General features: G+C 33.2%; 1 protein-coding gene across 1 annotated transcript in view; it reads right to left on the bottom strand.

Moving 5' to 3' along the window:
* The window catches only part of LOC103254083 (utrophin-like), a gene marked incomplete at both ends in the record, with an annotated part of 282,458 nt that overhangs the window by 260,018 nt on the left and 2,461 nt on the right, over nucleotides 1-19,979 (bottom strand). The window contains 7 exon segments of the mRNA XM_008052243.1: nucleotides 4,700-4,872; nucleotides 6,095-6,286; nucleotides 11,233-11,370; nucleotides 11,794-11,955; nucleotides 14,177-14,347; nucleotides 14,661-14,789; nucleotides 17,157-17,336. Coding sequence (XP_008050434.1) covers nucleotides 4,700-4,872; nucleotides 6,095-6,286; nucleotides 11,233-11,370; nucleotides 11,794-11,955; nucleotides 14,177-14,347; nucleotides 14,661-14,789; nucleotides 17,157-17,336 — 1,145 coding nt within the window.

Genomic DNA, 19,979 nt, shown 5'->3' with positions numbered 1-19,979 from the left:
CCACTGCATTCCAGTCTGGGTGACAGAGTGAGACTCCAACTCAAAAAAAAAAAAAATTTAGTTAATATTTGTTTGTTGCCCACCAGAAAGCAACATTCTATTAGGCATGACAAAAATAGCATTTCAAACAAAACACTGTGAGACGATATTAAAATGACCTTCACTTGTAAAAATATGCAATAACTACATAACAATCACAATTTCCAAATCTGAAATGCTGTTGATCTTTCCCATCCTTTGTTTAGATTTGAACCAGGAAAAAAAAATTCCTATTTCCAGTATTCCAACTGGCCTTGTTATCTTCTGTACAAACTCACCTCACTACCTATGTTCTCTGTCGCCAAGAATGGAACCATTACCCACTTGGGTCCTCAAGTCAAAGTCCTTAAGTCGTGTTTTACTCCTCCCTATTCCTTACTCCAACATCCTATTAATCACTACATTCTACTGACTCAATCATGTAATGCTCAAAATTTCCCCTTAGCCTCCACTTTCACAGCTACTTCACTAATCAAGCTATCATCATGTGGCTAGCTTTCAGTCTTGCCCTCCACCAATCCATTCTGCAACTTGCAAACTGTCATTCCCTTGCTAAAATACTGCAATGGTTCCCATTTTTCTCAGAGTCAAATACAAACTGCTTAACCTGACACACACATGTCCTTCTTATATGGCCCCTTTAGGCCCTTCTGGTTTCATCTCACTACTATGCATTCTAGCTCTACTGAACTATTTTCATCTCCTCAAAAGCATCACACTTTCTCCCATCTATGACCTTATTGCAATGCTGCGGTTCCTCTATTCCATTACCTGGCTAACATCACAATCTCCAAAAAGCCTTCCCAGATCTCTCAGGGTCCTTAACATGGCCTCCTGTATTGTACCCATGATAGCACTATGCACTTTCTAATAATTGTCTGTTTATTTTTTTCTACTATAGGCCAACCCTAAAAAAGAGACTGCATCTATATAGTACAGTTGTCTTATAATCCTTAATAACTACTTAAATGTGGCTACATGTACCTTGCATTAACAATCAATAAGTACTTGACAAAAAATGGTGCATTAATAATTGGATGGATAGGTAAGTGAATAGGCAAAGTTTACTGAGAGAAAGGATGAAATGGAACCCTATAGAAAGCATGAAATGGAACTTTTTAATGATGTAAAAACAATGACTGAGAAAATTAAGAAGAAAACTAATGCTGGTAAAAGATGAAATTCTGAGCAAAAACAAGAAAGAGAAGTTGAAAAAATCAAAGAAAATTTTAATCAAGTTGTGTGAAATGTGTCAAGAAAACATTTTTAGAACAATTTGTAAAAGATGTTAGAAATTAGAGCACTGGAGAACACTGTTAAAAATGTTTTTAAGATGAGAAGTCTGGACTTTGTCGACAGAGCAGTGAAAACCACCAAAGAACATAAAGAGGATAAATACTTGAGTAGAAATTCTTAGGAGAGAAGACATAAAAAGACTCAAGGATCCAAGACAAGAAGAAAGAAATACCTCGCCTGAAGAAAGGGAGGAAATATATCAGATAAAATGCAAGCCCATTTGTTACCTAGATGGTTCTAGAAGTTACTTCCAGATGGTTCTAGAAGTTACTTATTGAAAAAATATGAGCACTAATGACACTAACTACCGCGGAGTAGACATAAGAGAGTACCCAAAGAACAAAGATCCGTATTATTTTCATAGTATTTATCTCATGTTTACTATAGGCCAACAATGATCTTGAAAAATATGATAGACAAAACAGCCCAGAAATCTGATATAGACAAATGACCTTGATGGTCACTCTGGTGTGATCACTGCTAAGAACAGAAACACTGCACAGGACATATGCCATTGCCTTGGTGTTTGATTAAAAGAACAGGACAAGAGAAAGGAACTCTCACTCATTACTTGTGAAAGGCAGTTAAACAGGAAGGGAGAAAAATAAACATTTTAGGACAGCTTACCACAGTAGAAAGAGAAAAACAAAGCAAAAATTAGGAATAAGGATAAAAATATAATCAATTAATATCCAAGTGTTGGGATAAATAAATAAGATGGCCAAGGAATCAAAGAAAACAAAATAATCAAAATAAAAGATACAGACAAGACTTTCTAACACAAGAGAAGACAGGTTTGTGCTTAACTTTTTGAAAATCCCCATGGAACAAACTACTTTCTGAAAGTGACTTTTTTTAATGAAGAAAATGGCATGTATGTCTGCAATCAACATTACTAATCAACATGGTTCTTGAAGTTCTACATTGGCCAGGTGCATATATGCAAATAAGACAACTGAAAAGGAAAAGTTATCATTATTCACAAATAGTATATCAATATAGTGAAAAAAGCCAAGAAAGTCAATTTTATACCCAAATACACATGTACACATAAACACATATGCATAGGTGCAGAAGAAAGGTACCATACACAAACTACAAGAAAACCACACAACTCTAAGTAATAGTCTTGATGAGAAAGATTTAAATAATCCCTCAAAGTTTTACTGAAACACAAAAAAGGAACCAAATGATAAAAGAAAGACTGCATTTCAAACTGATCATTGTTCCACATATTGATTGAAATGACTAAAATCTTACTGAAAGAACAAATATTAAAAATGAATATTAATTTTAAAGTTATAATAACTGGAAAAATTTCACTACACTGGATGAAAAAAGTATGTAATACTTTGAAATGGAAATATTATATTAGTTAAAAACTAATGGTACAACAGGCAGAATTAGCAAAATTAAACAAATATGAAATAGAAATTTAAAGTTACTATAAAGGAAGTATTACCAACCAATTAGAAAGGGATAAAATTATTTAATAAAAAATACTGAAAACATTGGCTGTCCATTTTTCTCTTTTTTTTTTTTTTTTGAGTTGGAGTCTCACTCTGTCACCCAGACTGGAGTGCAGTGGCCGCTCCTGGCCACCACAGCCTCGACCTGCTGGGCTCCGGTGATCCTTCCACCTCAGCCTTCCAAGTAGCTGGAATTACAGGCGCGCGCGCTACCACGCCCAGCTAATTTTTGATTTATTGTAGAGATGAGGTCTTGCCAAGTTGCCCAGGCAGGTCTCGAACCCACGGGCTCAGGCAATCCACTCACCTCAGCCTCCCAAAGCACGGGATTACAGGCTGAACCACCAAGCCCGGCTGGCTGTCCATTTTTCAAAGATGAAGTAAAATAAAGCTAATCACTATTTCCTAGCTCAGGCTGCACTAAAAAATTAGCTTGAAGAGTGTTTAAAAAGTGAGGATGTAGCACTCTACTTTTTCTACTGAGGCAGTTATACAGAAGTTGTGTTAAGTTGGTGTGTAGAACCACTGAGCTACGGACTTACATAATACACATCAAACTAAACTTCAGATACAATTGACTTCTAAATGTAAATTTTCAGTCAAAAAACTAAAAAATTGCAGTTGAAATGTACACACAATCTCACAGTGAAAAGTTAACATGCATATGAGCAATAAATGAAACCATAAAAAGACTATAAGATATAATTATATACAATTAAATTTTCTACATATCAAAAACACCATTAACAAAATTAAAGGGCACATGAAAAGCTGTGATAATTAAGCAACAAATAAATAGAATAAATGACTAATATCCTCAACATAGAAAAAAGCTTTTTAAAATAAATAGTAATACCATGATAGAAAAATGAGCAGTACAGGGGCCAATAAGGATAGGTAAGAACATTCAAATCTCACTGATAATCAAAGACATGAAAACAAAATTGAGATGCAAGCTCTCATTGTAAAATTGACGAACATTTTTTAAAAACAATAAAATACCTGCCAAATGTTCCAAAAGAAAGACACTTTTAAAAATACTTTCACAGGGGTATAGTAACCGATTTCAAAATATAATCCAGAGCCTTAAAATATCATTATTTTTCAAAGAAATTCGCCTTCATCTAATGATCAAGCCTGATGAAATGTAAGTATGGATAAAACTGTATGTAAAGGGATATTCTTTAAATGTACAAAGAGATAATTTTTTAAATCTATACAAAGGAATATGCCAAAGGCTATTATTAAAAAGCTATCTTTTCAAGGATTGGTTAGTTACATGACATATATAAGCTTAAAGAGAAAAATGATGAAGCATGTGGTGCCTCATTTCTGTATGTTTGTCTCAAGTTATTCAAAGTATTATTTTGTGTCACTCTTCCTCTCATACAGAACTTTATATTGAGTTATTTCACATTGTATTTGGCTTTTCATCACCTTCACAGCTACTGGCAAAATCTTCTGTTTTTATTTCTACCTATTAATAGGGCTGGCCAAAATCTAGTAAGAAGACTCAAAAACATTCTTTTAAACAAAGGGTCTGGGGTTATATATGGGTTCTAATTATCTGTAGCTATCTCTGTCTTCACTCACTAAGTGTGTGAAGAAAGTAAACATTAAGAAAATCCTTTCTAACTTTTTAAAAAATAGACACTATTTAGATGTTAAAAGTTAGAAGTGTTTCCATATATTTTAAGACATTATGTTGTAAATGATCATCTACATGTAGTCAGTTTTCTCTTTCTTTAAGGAACTATATTCATCACAATTTACTAAACAGGACACATTATGACAAGGGTATGAAACATATTCTCATTAATCTCGTACACATGACCCTTCCCATGGCCCATGAACTTATAGGCATGGTTTAAAAATTAAATTTCATTTATACATACCCTTTCCGATCATTGTACATTCTATTAATTCTGTCCCACTTTGCATTCAACTGAGTAAGTGTATCCCTGATCTGAATGGCTTCAGGTCCAGAGGCTTCAAGGATAACATCTGGTTGCTTTTCATGAATGACTGCAATCTGCTCTCCAAGTTTGTCCAGTTGGTCTTTAATATTCTAAAAATATATTGTCAAGCTTTAACAAAATCCAACAAAGTATTAAAAAAAAGAAAATCACTTATGACCAAAAATTTATGATAAATAACACTCATTTAAAATAATAATGAGGCATAATAATGGTTGCTCATGAAAACTGGAAACTTTTTTTAAAAAAATAATACCCCATATTGGCCAAAGTGTGAGAAATACTACATTATACACTAATGGCAGAAAAAAAAATTCCTCACAAAAGTGGCATTTGTACATGACATATGAAAGCTTTAATAACATTCTCTAAAGGTAATGAAGGGTTTGAAGCTGGAATTATTTATATTTTCAAATATCTAATAATGCTAATTCAAATGACAAAAATGAGCTCTTGAGTCTATAAATCTGTCAGTAATTTTAATTTTATATATAAATATAATGAAATTATACAAAAATGCCTTGATAGAATATAACAGTTTAATTAACTTATAATCAAGATGCCATTCCACACCTCAACAGTTGGCCAATCTTAAATCATTATAGATAGACTGATAAATGCCATCATTTAATACCAATTGACAATCAAGCTCATAAGACAGGAATACAGTCCCTGATTATTTTTTAAAAGGTTCTGAAATCGCAAATAATAACTATGCACACTTAAAAATCCAAACCTACATTTTTAAAAATAAAAATGTTTGATATTTGATTTGAAAACCATAGAAAGGGTATTATTCATACATTAATACTAACTCCTTGGCACAAACTTTAAAAGGTATAGACCTTTAGCAACCCTCAGTGCCTGTTGTTCCTATCTCTATGTCTATGTGTACCCAGTGTTTAGCTCTCATTTTTTAGTGGGAACACGAGATATTCAGTTATCTGTCTATCATAATTCACTTAGAATGATGGCCTCCAGCTGCATGCATGTTGCAGCAAAAACATGATTTTCATCTTTTTTTATAGCTATATAGTATTCTATGCTGTATATATACTAAGGCAGGGGGGATTGGGGGTTGGGGCTGATAAGCCACCCATCAGGTACCATGCTCACCACCTGGCTGGGCAAGCATGATAGAAGCCCAAACCTCAACATCACACAATATACCTATGTAACAAACATGCACATTACCCCTTGAATCTCAAATAAAAATTTTAAAAGATATAGCCTATCTAAGTAGGCAAAGAAACAAATTCTTGCTTTATTTCTATATTAACTGCAGTCATTCAAATGCAGTGCCTGGAGGTTTACCCTCAGAGAGTCTTCTTGAAAAGAGATATCTTCATAGACAGCTGTGTTTAGCTCTGGAATATTAAGCGATAATTCAACATCATCCATGGAAAGTAAAATTTTGTTAATTTCAACCAGATAATCTGTGGGAAGAAGTGATGTTCTAATTCCAGAAGCAAGTTGACCTGTTTTCCTCTGTTGAATCGGGATTGCCTACAAAAACATTTAAAAAATAATAATGCATATATCTTAAAATATTCCCACAATGAGTAATAACAAATTGAAAAAAATTCAAGACAACTGTGTGAAGGAATTCAATACCATGGGTCAAAAAAAAAAACACTGAGTGTTAATGTTTTATATTTTAAACCTGCCTTGCTGCAGAAACTCTTCATTCTAATTTTCATCTGCAGCCTGCTGTTAAACAGCATAAATACATTACGATATGAAAGGCTTTTCTTTAAGACCTATGTCATCCAAACTCTTTTAGCAACAGGAAACGTAACAGCTCCTTTCCTGAATTGTTGAGGGAGTGAAAATATACTGCCAATCATAAAGTATGAAATAAAACATTTTAATACCATTATTTTATCCTTTTTAAAATATCACAGTTTAAACACTCTGGGCTTCATAGTTCAAAATTTAATAAGTTAAACATATTTCCACAACATAACACAAGAAATAAAATGGGGTTTTGATAAAAATGATATCCAGGTAATTCAGCATATAATCTTCACCTTTGAGAAGAATATTACAGAGCATGAACATCCTGCATGAGACAATAGGTCCTTAAATGCTAATTTCAAACAGACCTGAGGCTCTATGGACTACTCATTTGCCCAAATATAGGTGTTCTGGATCTTCTATTCAGAGCTTTCTAAACAATAAAGTACTCTCTGGGATGGACCACCAGGCTTTCAGGAGTTCGAGCCCTTTACTCCTCGATGGCTGCAATTTAATAAATGCTGTCCACTACAAATACATGTTCATTCAGTTGGTGATCCTGAAAATGGTTACAACCCCTAAATGAAACCAAGACTCATAACCAAAAGCATCGAGTCAATAACATGGTGTTGAACCTAGACATCTGTATTTATTGCCTCCCAGAATTTGTTAAACTATGGCTTTCTCCAATTGATGGGTTGTCCTAGATAGCTAGGTTCGAAGCAGGCCAGCAGATTTCCTGATTTCATCAACAGAATTCATTAAACTTGTCTTTAATATTAATTTTATTACCCTAATACCACATGTTCAAATTTTAGTCAAAAAGCATTTCAAGATATTTATTCATATGTCTAGGAAAGCAAATTCCATTTTTTAGGAAAAATAAAGGAATGCTGAAATAATGTGTCTACCTAGGAACCAATTTTCAGTAAAAGAAATTTTTAAAAAAGAAAATAAAATTAAAAATAATCTTTTCAGATTTTCATTTCAAATGGCCCAATTATGGGGGAAGATCTTAAATAAGACTTAATTGCTCCTCCTGTTACCTTTGAGGAAAAAGAAAATGATCCAGTGAAACTATTTACAGATTGAGTAACCTTGTTAAATGAATAACATTAAGAAACTGGGACCCATTTTCCTGCTTGGCTTCCTTTGTATTAGCCAGGACTTTGCTGAAAGGTCATCTGATTCTCCGAGACCAAAAAAGGCTCTAGATATTCAACTAATTAACTGTGCTTGTAGGACATTTAACTCTGTAGTACTTTCCTCATTTAGCATCACTGGAAATCATATGCCTTTTTAAAAAAAATCTGCTCCGTTGGATAATTGGTAAGAGCCATTTTTATACTTCAGCAACTACTACAAGATGAGAAGTTCCATGTTGCTTCTTCAGTCATGTTACAGAGTGTCATTCTGTAAAGCCACATGCACCTGAGGCTATAGGCAAACAGGGGAGGCCAATAGGTAGTATAAAGTTCCAAGTTAAAAACTACTCATATTCTTTAAGACTGTCTCTTTCTATTTGAACTATAAAGACAATCCATGATTTCTCTGAGCCTTCATATGCTTGCAGAAGCCACAAGGCAATTCAAAATTTAAACATGTGCTTTCTATTTTCCCAAAATAGATTTTTTTATTCCCCCAAAGAACGATCAATCAAAATGCCCTATGAAAAAAAATAGTGTCCTCGATCTGACCAGACTTTACTTCTGGATAATTTTATTATTAAAGAATTCTCCTAGGACACAGAAAAAACACAAGTACACTATAGGCCACTACAGAAATGAGACACTGTTACATGATGTAGCTCATGTCATATGGCAAAGTAAAGTCCAGATAGATTAAAGAATTTATTTTAAATGTATATTTTATAAAATTTTCTAAGTTTTGTTTTTATCTAACTATAGGAAAAACCTGGAACTAAACAGAATTAAAAATTCATCAACTCACTGGAGGATAAGAATTTTTCAGAATTCAGAAACAGGCACATACACACACACACAAAAAGAATTACTGTGGAAAAACATAGTCATATGTGGCTAAACAAAAATTTTAAATGGTTGCATATTAAAGTCAAAATAAGTAGATGATAAATACTAACAAGACAATATTTTATTGCATATATGACATAGTTAATATCTATATTCTCTAATTAGCTCATACATATTTAAAAACAAATGAGAATATACTATAATATCCTAGAAAACAAATGGCAAGAGATCACTTAACATATATTTTGAATAAGAAAATGAATCTGGCAAACTGGTAGGTCTCAATCCTGACTCCATATTAAAATCATCTACAGGATTATGCCTATAATTCCAGCACTTTGGGATACCGAGACGAGAGGATTGCTTAAGCCTAGGAGTATGATGGTATGACACCAAGCTAGGCAATAACGGGAGACATATTCCCTTAAAAAAAAAAAAAGAAGAAGAAAAGAATCATCTACAAAGTTTTTTGTTTTGTTTTGTTTTGTTTTTTAAATGCCTACATGTAGGTCCAACCTGAGAGAATCTAATTTAATTGGTTTGAATGTTAGCTTTGAGCATTGCTATTTTTATTAAAGCTCCCCAAGAGATTCTAATATTTACAATTAAGAAAAATATCTGTTTGAGAACTATCTGAGGAATTACATGTCATATTTGGTTTACTAATGCTAGTGAAACCAAAATAAAATGAGCCTGCTTAGTATGTGTTATTATTTTGAAAAACAAATTAATTTATATATTAAAAGTCTAAATATTATTCCCATTTTGTGCCAGTAATAATTTTTGATTTGGGACTCAAAGATAAAGAAGATATGGTCTGAACCCTCCAACACATACTAGGGAAGAAAGATACTTTAAAAGGTAACAATAAGGCAAAGAACTATAATATAATCTGATAGATGTTAGAAATAAAAATGGAGCTGAGTCTTAAAAGACAATGCATTTTTCAGGTGAGATGAAAAGACAAAACCTACTCCCAGGAATGGGAATAAAATTAGTAAGATACCAGAGGTACTAAGGCATACGGGGTGCTTAGGAAAATGTAAAGAAAAGCAGTGGGGGGAAGAAGAACATATAACACAAAGGATACCTGGTCCTAAACTAGGAGAAGTGAGGTCCAGCTGGAGGCCCAAATTTCACCTGCATGTAGACCACTTATGTACCTAATCCTGACTTGTACTGCACATCTTCATAATAAAATTAAGTTATTTAAAAGAAAAAAAAAAAGAAAACCAGTGTAGCTCTATTACATGGGAAGTGTCAGCAAATCAAAGAAGAGGAGGCCAGGGGCTGGGCTGAAGCCTTGGTATATCGCTATATTAGCAAACCTTGCGCTTAATCTTTTTCTGTATTTTGCAGTATTTTCCTGAACAGCTTCTTAGCTGAAGGGATGACATGATCAGCCATGATTGGGGGATGGAGAGGATAACTCTGAGGAAGATATGGAGGAGGTATAAGGGTAAGAAAAACTGGATATCAGAAAATGGGGCTGGGACATACGGCAATAACTCAGGAGAAAATCCTAAATCTGAATTAGGAAAAGCAGAATGAACTAAGAGAAGTTAAGTTACTTCCTAACTGTCATAAAACAAGCAACTGATAGAACTATATTTAACTTCAGGTTCAGACCCGTATCTTGCTTCATTTGGATGATGATTTTGATTCCTGCTCCATGTGGAGTGAGGAACAAGTTATGTGAGGAACAAGAAAAAGTTAAGAATGAGGTTGAGGTTTCTACCTTGAGAGAATGGCTAGTTTTTAAAGTACAGTCACGTATCACTTAAAGACGGGAATACGTTCTGAGAAATGCATTGTTAGATGATTTCATTGTTGTGCGAACTTCATAGAGTGTACTTACACAGATCTAAATGTAGCCTACTACAAACCTACTACACACCTAGGCTACAAACCTGGGCAGCATGTTGCTGTACTGAATACCATAGGCAACTATAACTCAATGGTTAAGTTTTTGTGTATCTAAACAAAGAAAATGTATGGTAAAAATATGGTATTGTAATCCTATGGGACCACCATCATATATGCAGTCTGTCATTGACCAAAGTGCAGCACGTGATAATTAATAGGAAATAAAGTAAGAAATTCAGGTAGAGGGGGATGGAGACAGCAAATTCAGTTTAACCTATCACAAGGCTGCATTATACAGATAGAGACATCCAATAGGCAGCAAGCCATGAGACTGGAATCTACTCAGATTGCAGCATCATTAAATGAAACCAGTTCTAGATGGAATTACCAAAAAACAGATCCCTGGGGAACACCAGCACACTTAAAATGCAGCTTGGTAAGATTGCCATTTAAATGGGAACCGATAGTAAATCTTATTTTAGAACATAAATCATATTATATCAGTTTCACAAATTTAGTTATGTGTAGACTAGACCTTTTTTTTCACGTGGACAAGACCTCCACATATAAAATACAGAATTGAAGGAGGAAGTCACTTCTGAATCTGATAGTTCTCTTTTGGGTTTAGCACTTAATCAGAACTCCAAAAGAGATGAGCAGTGATTAAGGTCTCACATTTCAATTTTCTTTGAGTCCTGCCCCATCAAAAAAAGCAAACATAACCATTCATACATATTAGATAGGAAGAGCTAATATTCCAACAGGTTTGTTTTAAAGCGTCAGTGTCATAACATCCATATCTGAACAGCAAGAGCTGAGTAGGTTATTAAAATGCAACAAAGTCTCCCATCATAATACCTTAATTTTGTTGTATCTTGTATGCAAAAGTAATAACTGCAAACGAATCTTTTCTTTTTCATTATCCTCCATAGGTTGATGTAACATTTGTTCTCCTCTTTGCAGAACTTCTTCAATCTGGGCTCTCTCCTCATCCATCTGAATATTTAAAGGGGAAAAAAATTAACTCAAACGAAAAATGCTGGGTCACACTTACTGACAGTTCCCACGTAGGAGAGTTAACCTACAAAGAATAGTGTAAGTCAAGATATGTTCATCTAAATGATCCAAAAAATTATGTTTTTCTTGAAACGCTTTATAATTGAAGTTAAAATATCTCAAAGCAAGTTTAGCAGAAGTTATATAACATAAAGAATTATCTTTAGCCAGAAATATGTCTATTTTTTTAAACATTACATAAATCACTTGGCAAATCTTACATTGACACACATCAGAAAAATCACATTTGGATCTGTTTCATCATGTTTGGCAGATTATATGGACAAACATTATTGATGTAAAGATATAATTAACAGAGGAAAAATGAGAACACCATATATTTGAAAATCTCCTTGAACGCACCTTTTCATCTTCACCACTGGATTCCAAGTGTTTCTCCACAACATTTAACATATTTTCTAAGTCATTTTCTAATTTTTCCAAGTCAGACAAGGGCACACCAGCTTCAAATGTTTCAGTGGCAACCAGATGTTGGTACAATAATGGTTCCTGACCAATTAGCACCTGTAGATGGAAGAGAGCCTTCTGAAAATATATTCTTCACTTGACTTCCAATCATTAATCAGAGAGATGGGTGTCAAGAGAGGAACCAGCATTTATTTGAATTGACTTTCATTTCATTTATTCACATGGTAAGGATTTACCAATTTGGTCTTCTCTGAGTTACCCATTTTCTAGCCAGGGATATGAGGTAGTATGCAAATGACCGTGGCTGCCTGGAGTGCTGTGCAGTAGAATTGGAATTCACTTGTGAGCCTAGTCAGAATGAGGCCATAATGCAGAAGCCATGCCTGTCACAGCCACAGAGAGGAAGAACGAAAACCCAGTCCCCAGTGCTGGACACCCCACAGGATGTCTCCAGGTGATATTTCCCCTGTTGAAGTTCCCTTGGATTTTGATACTCAAACTCCAAAGAAATACATATTTCTCAGCGCCACATTTTTATGTGGAAAAAAATTCATTTTTGCATAATGAAACTAAATATAACAATAAAACTAAATGCAGAAAAATAACATCCAGTGTTGGCTAAGAGTGGGGACAACAGCACTCTCACACCCTGGTTATAGTTGTGTAAATGAGTACAAGTATGTTGGGTTATTTGGAAAATCTATTCAGCAGCCTTTATGTACACAACTTTTGCAACAACTTCAAGAACTTTAATCTAGAATTGGTCCTAAGGGCATATTGAGAGATGAGCAAAAAGATAAGCATAAAAGGTTTTTAACAATTACAATATTAATAAAGGCACAATAACAGTGGGAAATTAACTTATAGGAAATTGTAACATAATATAATGGAATACTCTACAGCCATTAAAAATTATGTCAAAGTAAAAAAATACAAAACAATATTAAAATTTTGATATTCCAGTATCACATACATATGAATAAGAATAGATATGTATCCCGTAACATTTGCAGAGAATCTTTGTGGGAATAGTGGTTATTTTGTTTCTTTTTACTTCCTCTCACTTCCATCCCTACCTTTTGTGAATTTTTTTTAATACCAAGGGAAATCTCCCCTAGAACAGAACTATTAAAAATAATAAATGAGCTTAGGTCAAAAGGTAAAGCAGTAAGGTCGGGGCTAAGAAACATAAAAGCCAAAGCAGGATTTTGTTTCCTTTAAGTTGTAAATAACCTAAGTATATTTATAGACTATGAAAAATAATTTGGCCTACTATAGCAACTATTTCAAATTAAAGCAAGGTTAGACAATATTTACTTACTACAAAAAAGAGGATCTTTCTTTAATAGTTTCAACACACAACTCTCTAGAGGCTAAATTAACTCAATACTAAAAGAAATACCATCCTAGAGACACAGTTGAGATCCTTAAAAATTCAGAATCCTGTGTCAGAATTAATATCTGGTTTGAATGACCCCAAAGTCAGCTATAGGTTTTTTCCCAGAGAACTGCCAACATGTTTTCATCTTTTCACCTTAACATGTACTGAGTACTCAGTATGTTACAGGCCTTGAGAACACTATAATAACATGTTTCCTTTCTTCCCCTCAAAAAGCAAGGGTAAAAAGAGAATGAAAAAGATACACTCACAAAGAGATTAAAATCATACTATAGTGGTATACTAAATACTCTATTTAAAGAAAAGTTTTTATTTATTATCCTCTTAGTTAATTTTTTTTAACTTTAAAATTTTTTATTTTAAAGATGCGGGGTATAATTGAGAGTTAGGTATGCAAATATTCATTATGCAGGTACCCTTGTCTCTTAGTTAAATTTATAAAGTTCTTTTTTAAATTTATAAAATTGGGTAGTACATTACTAGATTAGGTCTAAATTGTGAAATTATCTGTAACTTGGATTTGTGAAATTATCTGTAACTTAGATTTGTCAACATGTAATACACAAAACAAGTTTATAGTGTGTGTTATATGAACACATATACAAATTATGACTATAAAATAGAGGGTTTAACATTCATGCCTAGCTTGAGAATTTGCTTCATTGTTTCATATCCAATTCTAGCCTTCAACCGAGTCTTTGAAAACTTTTCTCAGCTAGGTTATATTCTTCAGTACTAATTTCTTGTTTTCTTTCCTTCATATACACAATCACAAGTAAATAAGAACCAATGCTCCATTCAAAGAAAAATGATTAAATCAATCTTAATTAAAAATGTGATATATGTATTACATATTATTTAACATTTAGATACATGTCCACAGGAAAAATGGTTTTCTGTAAAAATATAATTACTCACTTTGGCACTTTTGATATGTTGAGATACCTTTTCGAAGTTCCTATTCAACTCTGCTAATTTTGGTTCTATGAGCTCCCTGCTTGAGCTTCCCCGTGCATTCATCAAAATAATGGCTTGATCACGGACATTTTCAACTTGGAGGCTGGCATCATCCAGCTCAGATATTAAACGCTAATTATAAGAAAACACAAGATTATCTCATGGAAAAAGTCAAAACCAAACATGAGTGTGATGCTTTTTCAGAATTAAAGGCAGTTTAAATAAAAATCTGGTATTCTCAAAAGAGATTTCAGCACAATCAACCAGCCTAAGAGCTGTTCACATAAGACCCACGGGAGATCTGTTTCTCCCACCAAAATAAATGTTAACAAATCTACTGTATAGGAAGGACATGTGCATAACATAGAGCATTCGTTCCACAGAGAAAACAGGACACAACTCAGTCTGCTCCCAAAAGTGTTACTTATGTCTCTACATTTGATACCTTCACAATTTCTTCCTGTTTACTTGCTGGTTTTTTTTCAATTTCATCCAACAAAGCTTCAGCTTGATAAAGCCAGGTACTTATGTGAGCCACATTTCCATCAAATATTTCCAGCTGGTTCTGATGGTTCTACAAAATAATTAATAAAATGCTTACATCATCATATGAAATATTTAAGATAATAACCTTAAAAGAGATTTAAAAGATCTTCAAAGAGCAACTTGTGTGCTGAATTTAAAGCAGGGCTTTTACCTTCTTGCAGAGCTCTTCTTCAGTGAATAAATCTCATTCCTAAAAATGCACAGCTATGGTTAAGTGCTTTTTAAATTTATTTGATTTAGACCTCAGTACAAGCAAATTTGAAATAGAATAAAAGGTAGAAATTTCTTTGTCAATTCCATTCCATTTCAAGTTTGTCTCTTATTCCTCATTCTTTTATTACAAGTTGATATTTTTTAAAACTCATTTAAGGAAGTAATAATATAAAATAATGATTAAAATGTGGATTGAATAAGATTCTGCATGCTCTGCTCAGAGGCCAGGGCCTGTGACTCTTCACCTCAGCATCTCCAGCACTTAATATTATACCTGGCACAGACCTCAATGATATTTCCTGAAGCAGGACATAAAATGTGCTTGACAGAATAGATATGAAAACAGAAGCAACAGGTAAGCAGATGATAACTGGACAAATTTGTTGAGTGAAGGCAAGAAGTTAGAATGTGACCAAAAGGGTAGGGTAGGGGAAGGCTTACGATGAAATTAACATTTAGGATCTATACTTGATGGGATAGGGGAAACTAGAAAAAAACTTAAGAATTTTAATTAATCTATACTATGAAAAAATAGTTGAAAAAATGTGAACTAATAAATGATATAAGAAAAATCTTGACATTGATCTGGATTCTAAGTAAGAATGGACAAGCACTAAACCTATCTGCCCCATCAAGCAGGTAAATGAAATGTTCTAATAAAACTAGAAATATATTGCTTTGAAGGTATAGACTGAAGAATAAAAAAGGCCCATAAGTATGTGAAATAAACCTAGTCATAACAAAAAGAAATATACAAAATACTTAATAAACATATTACGAGCCAAGAATTTCATATTCACAAGTACAATGAATATTTAATAATTCTATTAGATATATACTTCCAGTCCCATTTTTTATATATATGGAAGTTGAAACTTAGTAACATCATGTAATTTAGCTAAGGTTAAACAGATAATAAATCATAGACCTTGGATATAAATCTGTGATTGATCAAGACCTAAGTCATTACCTTCACTGCTCTACACATCCTAATTTATTTGAATAAATGTTCAAACGAACAATAATGTGAGTTTTTCTCTGTTTCTATTTATTGCCTAGTAATTCTATGAATCTGATAAAAGTCCTATCTCAGATATGCCAGAATTTAAAAAAATAACATAAATAGCCATTCTTTCTACAGCAGGGGAGGGGAGGGTTTCCATACATTCATTGTTAGCATAAGAGAGACAGAAAGCTCCTATAAAAATTAAATAGTCAATATTTCCATGAGATAATTAACAGAGTAGTGGTTATACCAAAGACAAACATACAATAATATTTAACAATTATCAAAATCATGACAATATCTAAACTTATTTGTTTTACATACAATTATAGCACTACATGTTTTAAGTCACATAATCATCACAAAAGCTGTATGAGGTATAAACACTAATAATGCCCATCTTACAGATGGGAAAACTGAGGCTTAGAGAATATTTAAGCAATCTGGCCAATGTCACCAAGCTAGTAGTAAAAATTTTTACACCAGCCATCAGATGCTTGAACCTTTGCTCTTAACTAGTACACCATTATTCAAACATTATAAAGAGTATATATAAAAATAGCTTATAATAGTAGCTAAAATTGAGTATAATATAAAATCATTTAAGTAAAACAAGGCATATTTACTAAAATATTAAAGTACATATTTCTGTGCATATTATGAATTTTTTTTTTTTTTTTTTTTTTGAGTTGGAGTCTCACTCGGTCGCCCAGACTGGAGTGCAGTGGCCGCTCCCGGCCACCGCAGCCTCGACCTGCTGGGCTCTGGCGATCCTTCCGCCTCAGCCTTCCGAGTAGCCAGAATTACAGGCATGCGCTACCACGCCCGGCTGATTTTTTGATTTATTGTAAAGATGAGGTCTCCCTGCCCAGGCGGGTCTCGAACCCACGGGCTCAGGCAATCCACTCACCTCAGCCTCCCAAAGGCGCGGGATTACAGGCTGAGCCACCGAGCCCGGCTTATATTATGAATATTTTATTCCTTAACAGAAACATTATAAATTCTATCTAGTTATTATCTTTTCAAATAAAAAATGTCTAGTGAAATTAATTCACAAGTAAAACATTACTGTGGCACACATAAAATAGGATATGGAATTTAAACAAAGCTGTATCCATTATAAAATAATTCAGGGAAAGGAGACAATTTCATCACTAAATTTTTCCTGAGACGTACCATCAAGGTGTTGCACCAGTCCTCAGTCCAGGTGCGAACTCGGCTCCATCCAGCATTGAGGACACAGAGCCTCTCTTCTAAAATAGGTTCGCTACCCTCAATCAAGTTCTGGAGAGCAGCACTACTCTCAGTGATGGTATTTAAGTCAGCTTTTCTCTTTTCCAGATCCTTCAGAACAGTCTAGAAAATAAATCACCGAGACCCACTTGATCTTTGAGAACATTATAAAACATTACACAACCTTAAATTTTTAAAAATTATTCTTTCACATATACACAGTCCTCCATGACTCCTTAGACAATTTACATGCTAAAGGTTTACAAAACTCCTGAAATTATTAACATGGTGAGAGCTCTTGCAATCATAATGAAAATTAAAATGTTTAATTAAGCAAATACTAATGAATGTAAAAAACTCAGGTGTGGAAAAGCAATTATTTCATTTAAGTATAAATTTCATTTATTATACACAAATACTAATTACCTTCATCATAACTCTAGAAGCAAAGAGCCAATTTCACTTTTAGTAACCACAAACTGGCAAAGCATGGGATCTGATAACTCACCACTCTGAAAATCTTATAATGAATTTAACTCTTAGGCTACCAGAAGAAACTACTGATGCAATCAGGTGATATAACATGTAATCTGTTGCATAAACCCTACAAAAAACATTTTGTAAATCAAAGGAGAACTGACAAGTCTAAGCTTTGGTCTTACAACTTTCATAATACACAAAGATAATACCCTGGATGGTATGATGATAATCTGATTCACATATTCATAAGTTGATCAGGCAAAGTGTACAGTCACAGAATTAGAGAGATTGCCAGGTTCCAAAACTGAAATTACAAAGTTATTTCAATCAAAAAGCAAAAATACCCTACTGCTACTACTATTATTGAACCTTTTTTAAACAGTTGAGCCTTTTTACACCAACATTTAAACCAATAATTTCAAAGACCTTACATTTATATTTAAAAATCATTAAATCGCATTTTGGAAAACAATTTGCAAGTCTGCAAGTGCATCCAGGTTTAAATATTCACTTGGCCATGTCAATTACTGGTATCTTTATGAAGGAGCTGAAATAATCTTTCAAATGTTCTCCAGTGGGGGGAGGAAATAAAGGATACCCATAGTCATGCTCTCTGCAATTAACACTCTGCGTTCATTCAATGGTTATGTGCTGATTGACAAGAATAGCCCTTAAGAACTATGGGAAAGAATCATCTAAAGTAATTAAATTTAATTAGTGCACACACATTATACTAGTAGATTTTATAACAGAGAAAATGACTATATTGAAAATAATTATATTCAAGATATGGAATAAAAATACTATTTAAGTTCAGGAATGAAAAAGCTATTTAAACTTTGAATCGAAAATAATTTTAAAAACTCTTTAAGAGTAAATACACAAAAAAGTTGTTAAATCTAAAAACACTATGTTAAAAAGGTAGTGACTATGTTACATACTGATATTTCATTTGATTTACTGTAATGAAGAGAATGTGTTGTAAATTTGTGATTTGTATATGCCACCATCATTATCTCAGATCTGAAATTAGAATAAATGGAAATTTAAGAGTATTGTCCCAGAAGAGACAAACTTAGCATTGTTTTCAGTCCTTACCAAAAAAAAATCAAGAAAATCAACTAAAAAATTAATTGAATTTGAGTACATGAGGATGAATTATTAAAAATTAAATATACAAAAATCAGTATCACCTAAGTACTACCTATAGGCATTTAGCAAAAAAAGAGAAAAATCATACTTTCACATAGCAATAAAAATAAAATAAATTTGCAGAAATAAACTTCTTTGTATATACACAATGTTTATAAAGAGAAAAAACAGTATGTAGGAATGTGATAGAATTTGGAGAAAAAAATGAGACACATATGTTACTTCAAAAACTTATAACAAAGACGTCAGTTCCCCTTCAAACAAACCTATAAATTTAAGGCAATTCAAACTAAAATTTTCAATTTCTTTTAAAAATTTGAGAATAATAATCCTTAAGTTCATGTAAGATATAAACCAAAAAAGAAGCATAAGGACAGAGAACTTATTAACTATAGTTAAAATATACTGTAAAACATAGCTAAGAAAATTTAAGAACATTTTAGAGGGTCAGATCAGTGAAACAGAAAATAAGGAAAAGCAACAAATAACAATACATGAATCTGGCATGTCAAAGCAGTAGAGACTAGATAAACAGTTATCTCACATTTAATATAATATAATAGTTAACCAGTTATCTTACTCACATAATGCTGAGATAACTGGTTAACTATTTGGAAAGAAGGTTTGTGCCTTATCTCATGAAATACACCAAAATAAATTCCAAAAGGATTAAGGTATTAAACGTGAAAAGATGAAACTATAAAAGAGGTAGAAGAAAATATAAATATATAATTTCATAACCCTGGAGTAGAGTTGGCCTTCCTAAGCATTAAAGCAAGAAACAATGAAGGAAAAGATAGATTGGTTCTTCAAAAAATACATGATAGGCAACCCTCTTTTAGGTCCCCTCCCACTTAGGAGTTTTTTTGTCTTCTTAATAAACTGCTTTCTCAAAAAAAAAAAAAAAAAAAAAATGCATGATAACAGTGTTTGTTTGAGGGGAACAAAAGCACAGAAATAAAACTAGAGTGGTAAAAAGGAATTACGATCGCCAGGCTTGGTGGCTCAGCCTGTAATCCCAGCACTTTGGGAGGCTGAGGTCAGTGAATTGCCTGAGCCCACGGGTTCAAGACTCGCCTGGGCAACTTGGCGAGACCTCATCTCTACAATAAATCAAAAAATTAGCTGGGCATG

The sequence above is a fragment of the Carlito syrichta genome, unplaced genomic scaffold (assembly GCF_000164805.1).
Source record: "Carlito syrichta isolate Samal-C Ts95f unplaced genomic scaffold, Tarsius_syrichta-2.0.1 Scaffold269186, whole genome shotgun sequence".
Classification (NCBI taxonomy): domain Eukaryota; kingdom Metazoa; phylum Chordata; class Mammalia; order Primates; family Tarsiidae; genus Carlito; species Carlito syrichta.
The sequence above is the reverse complement of the archived record's forward strand: the minus strand, read 5'-3'. Positions and strand labels throughout refer to the sequence as shown.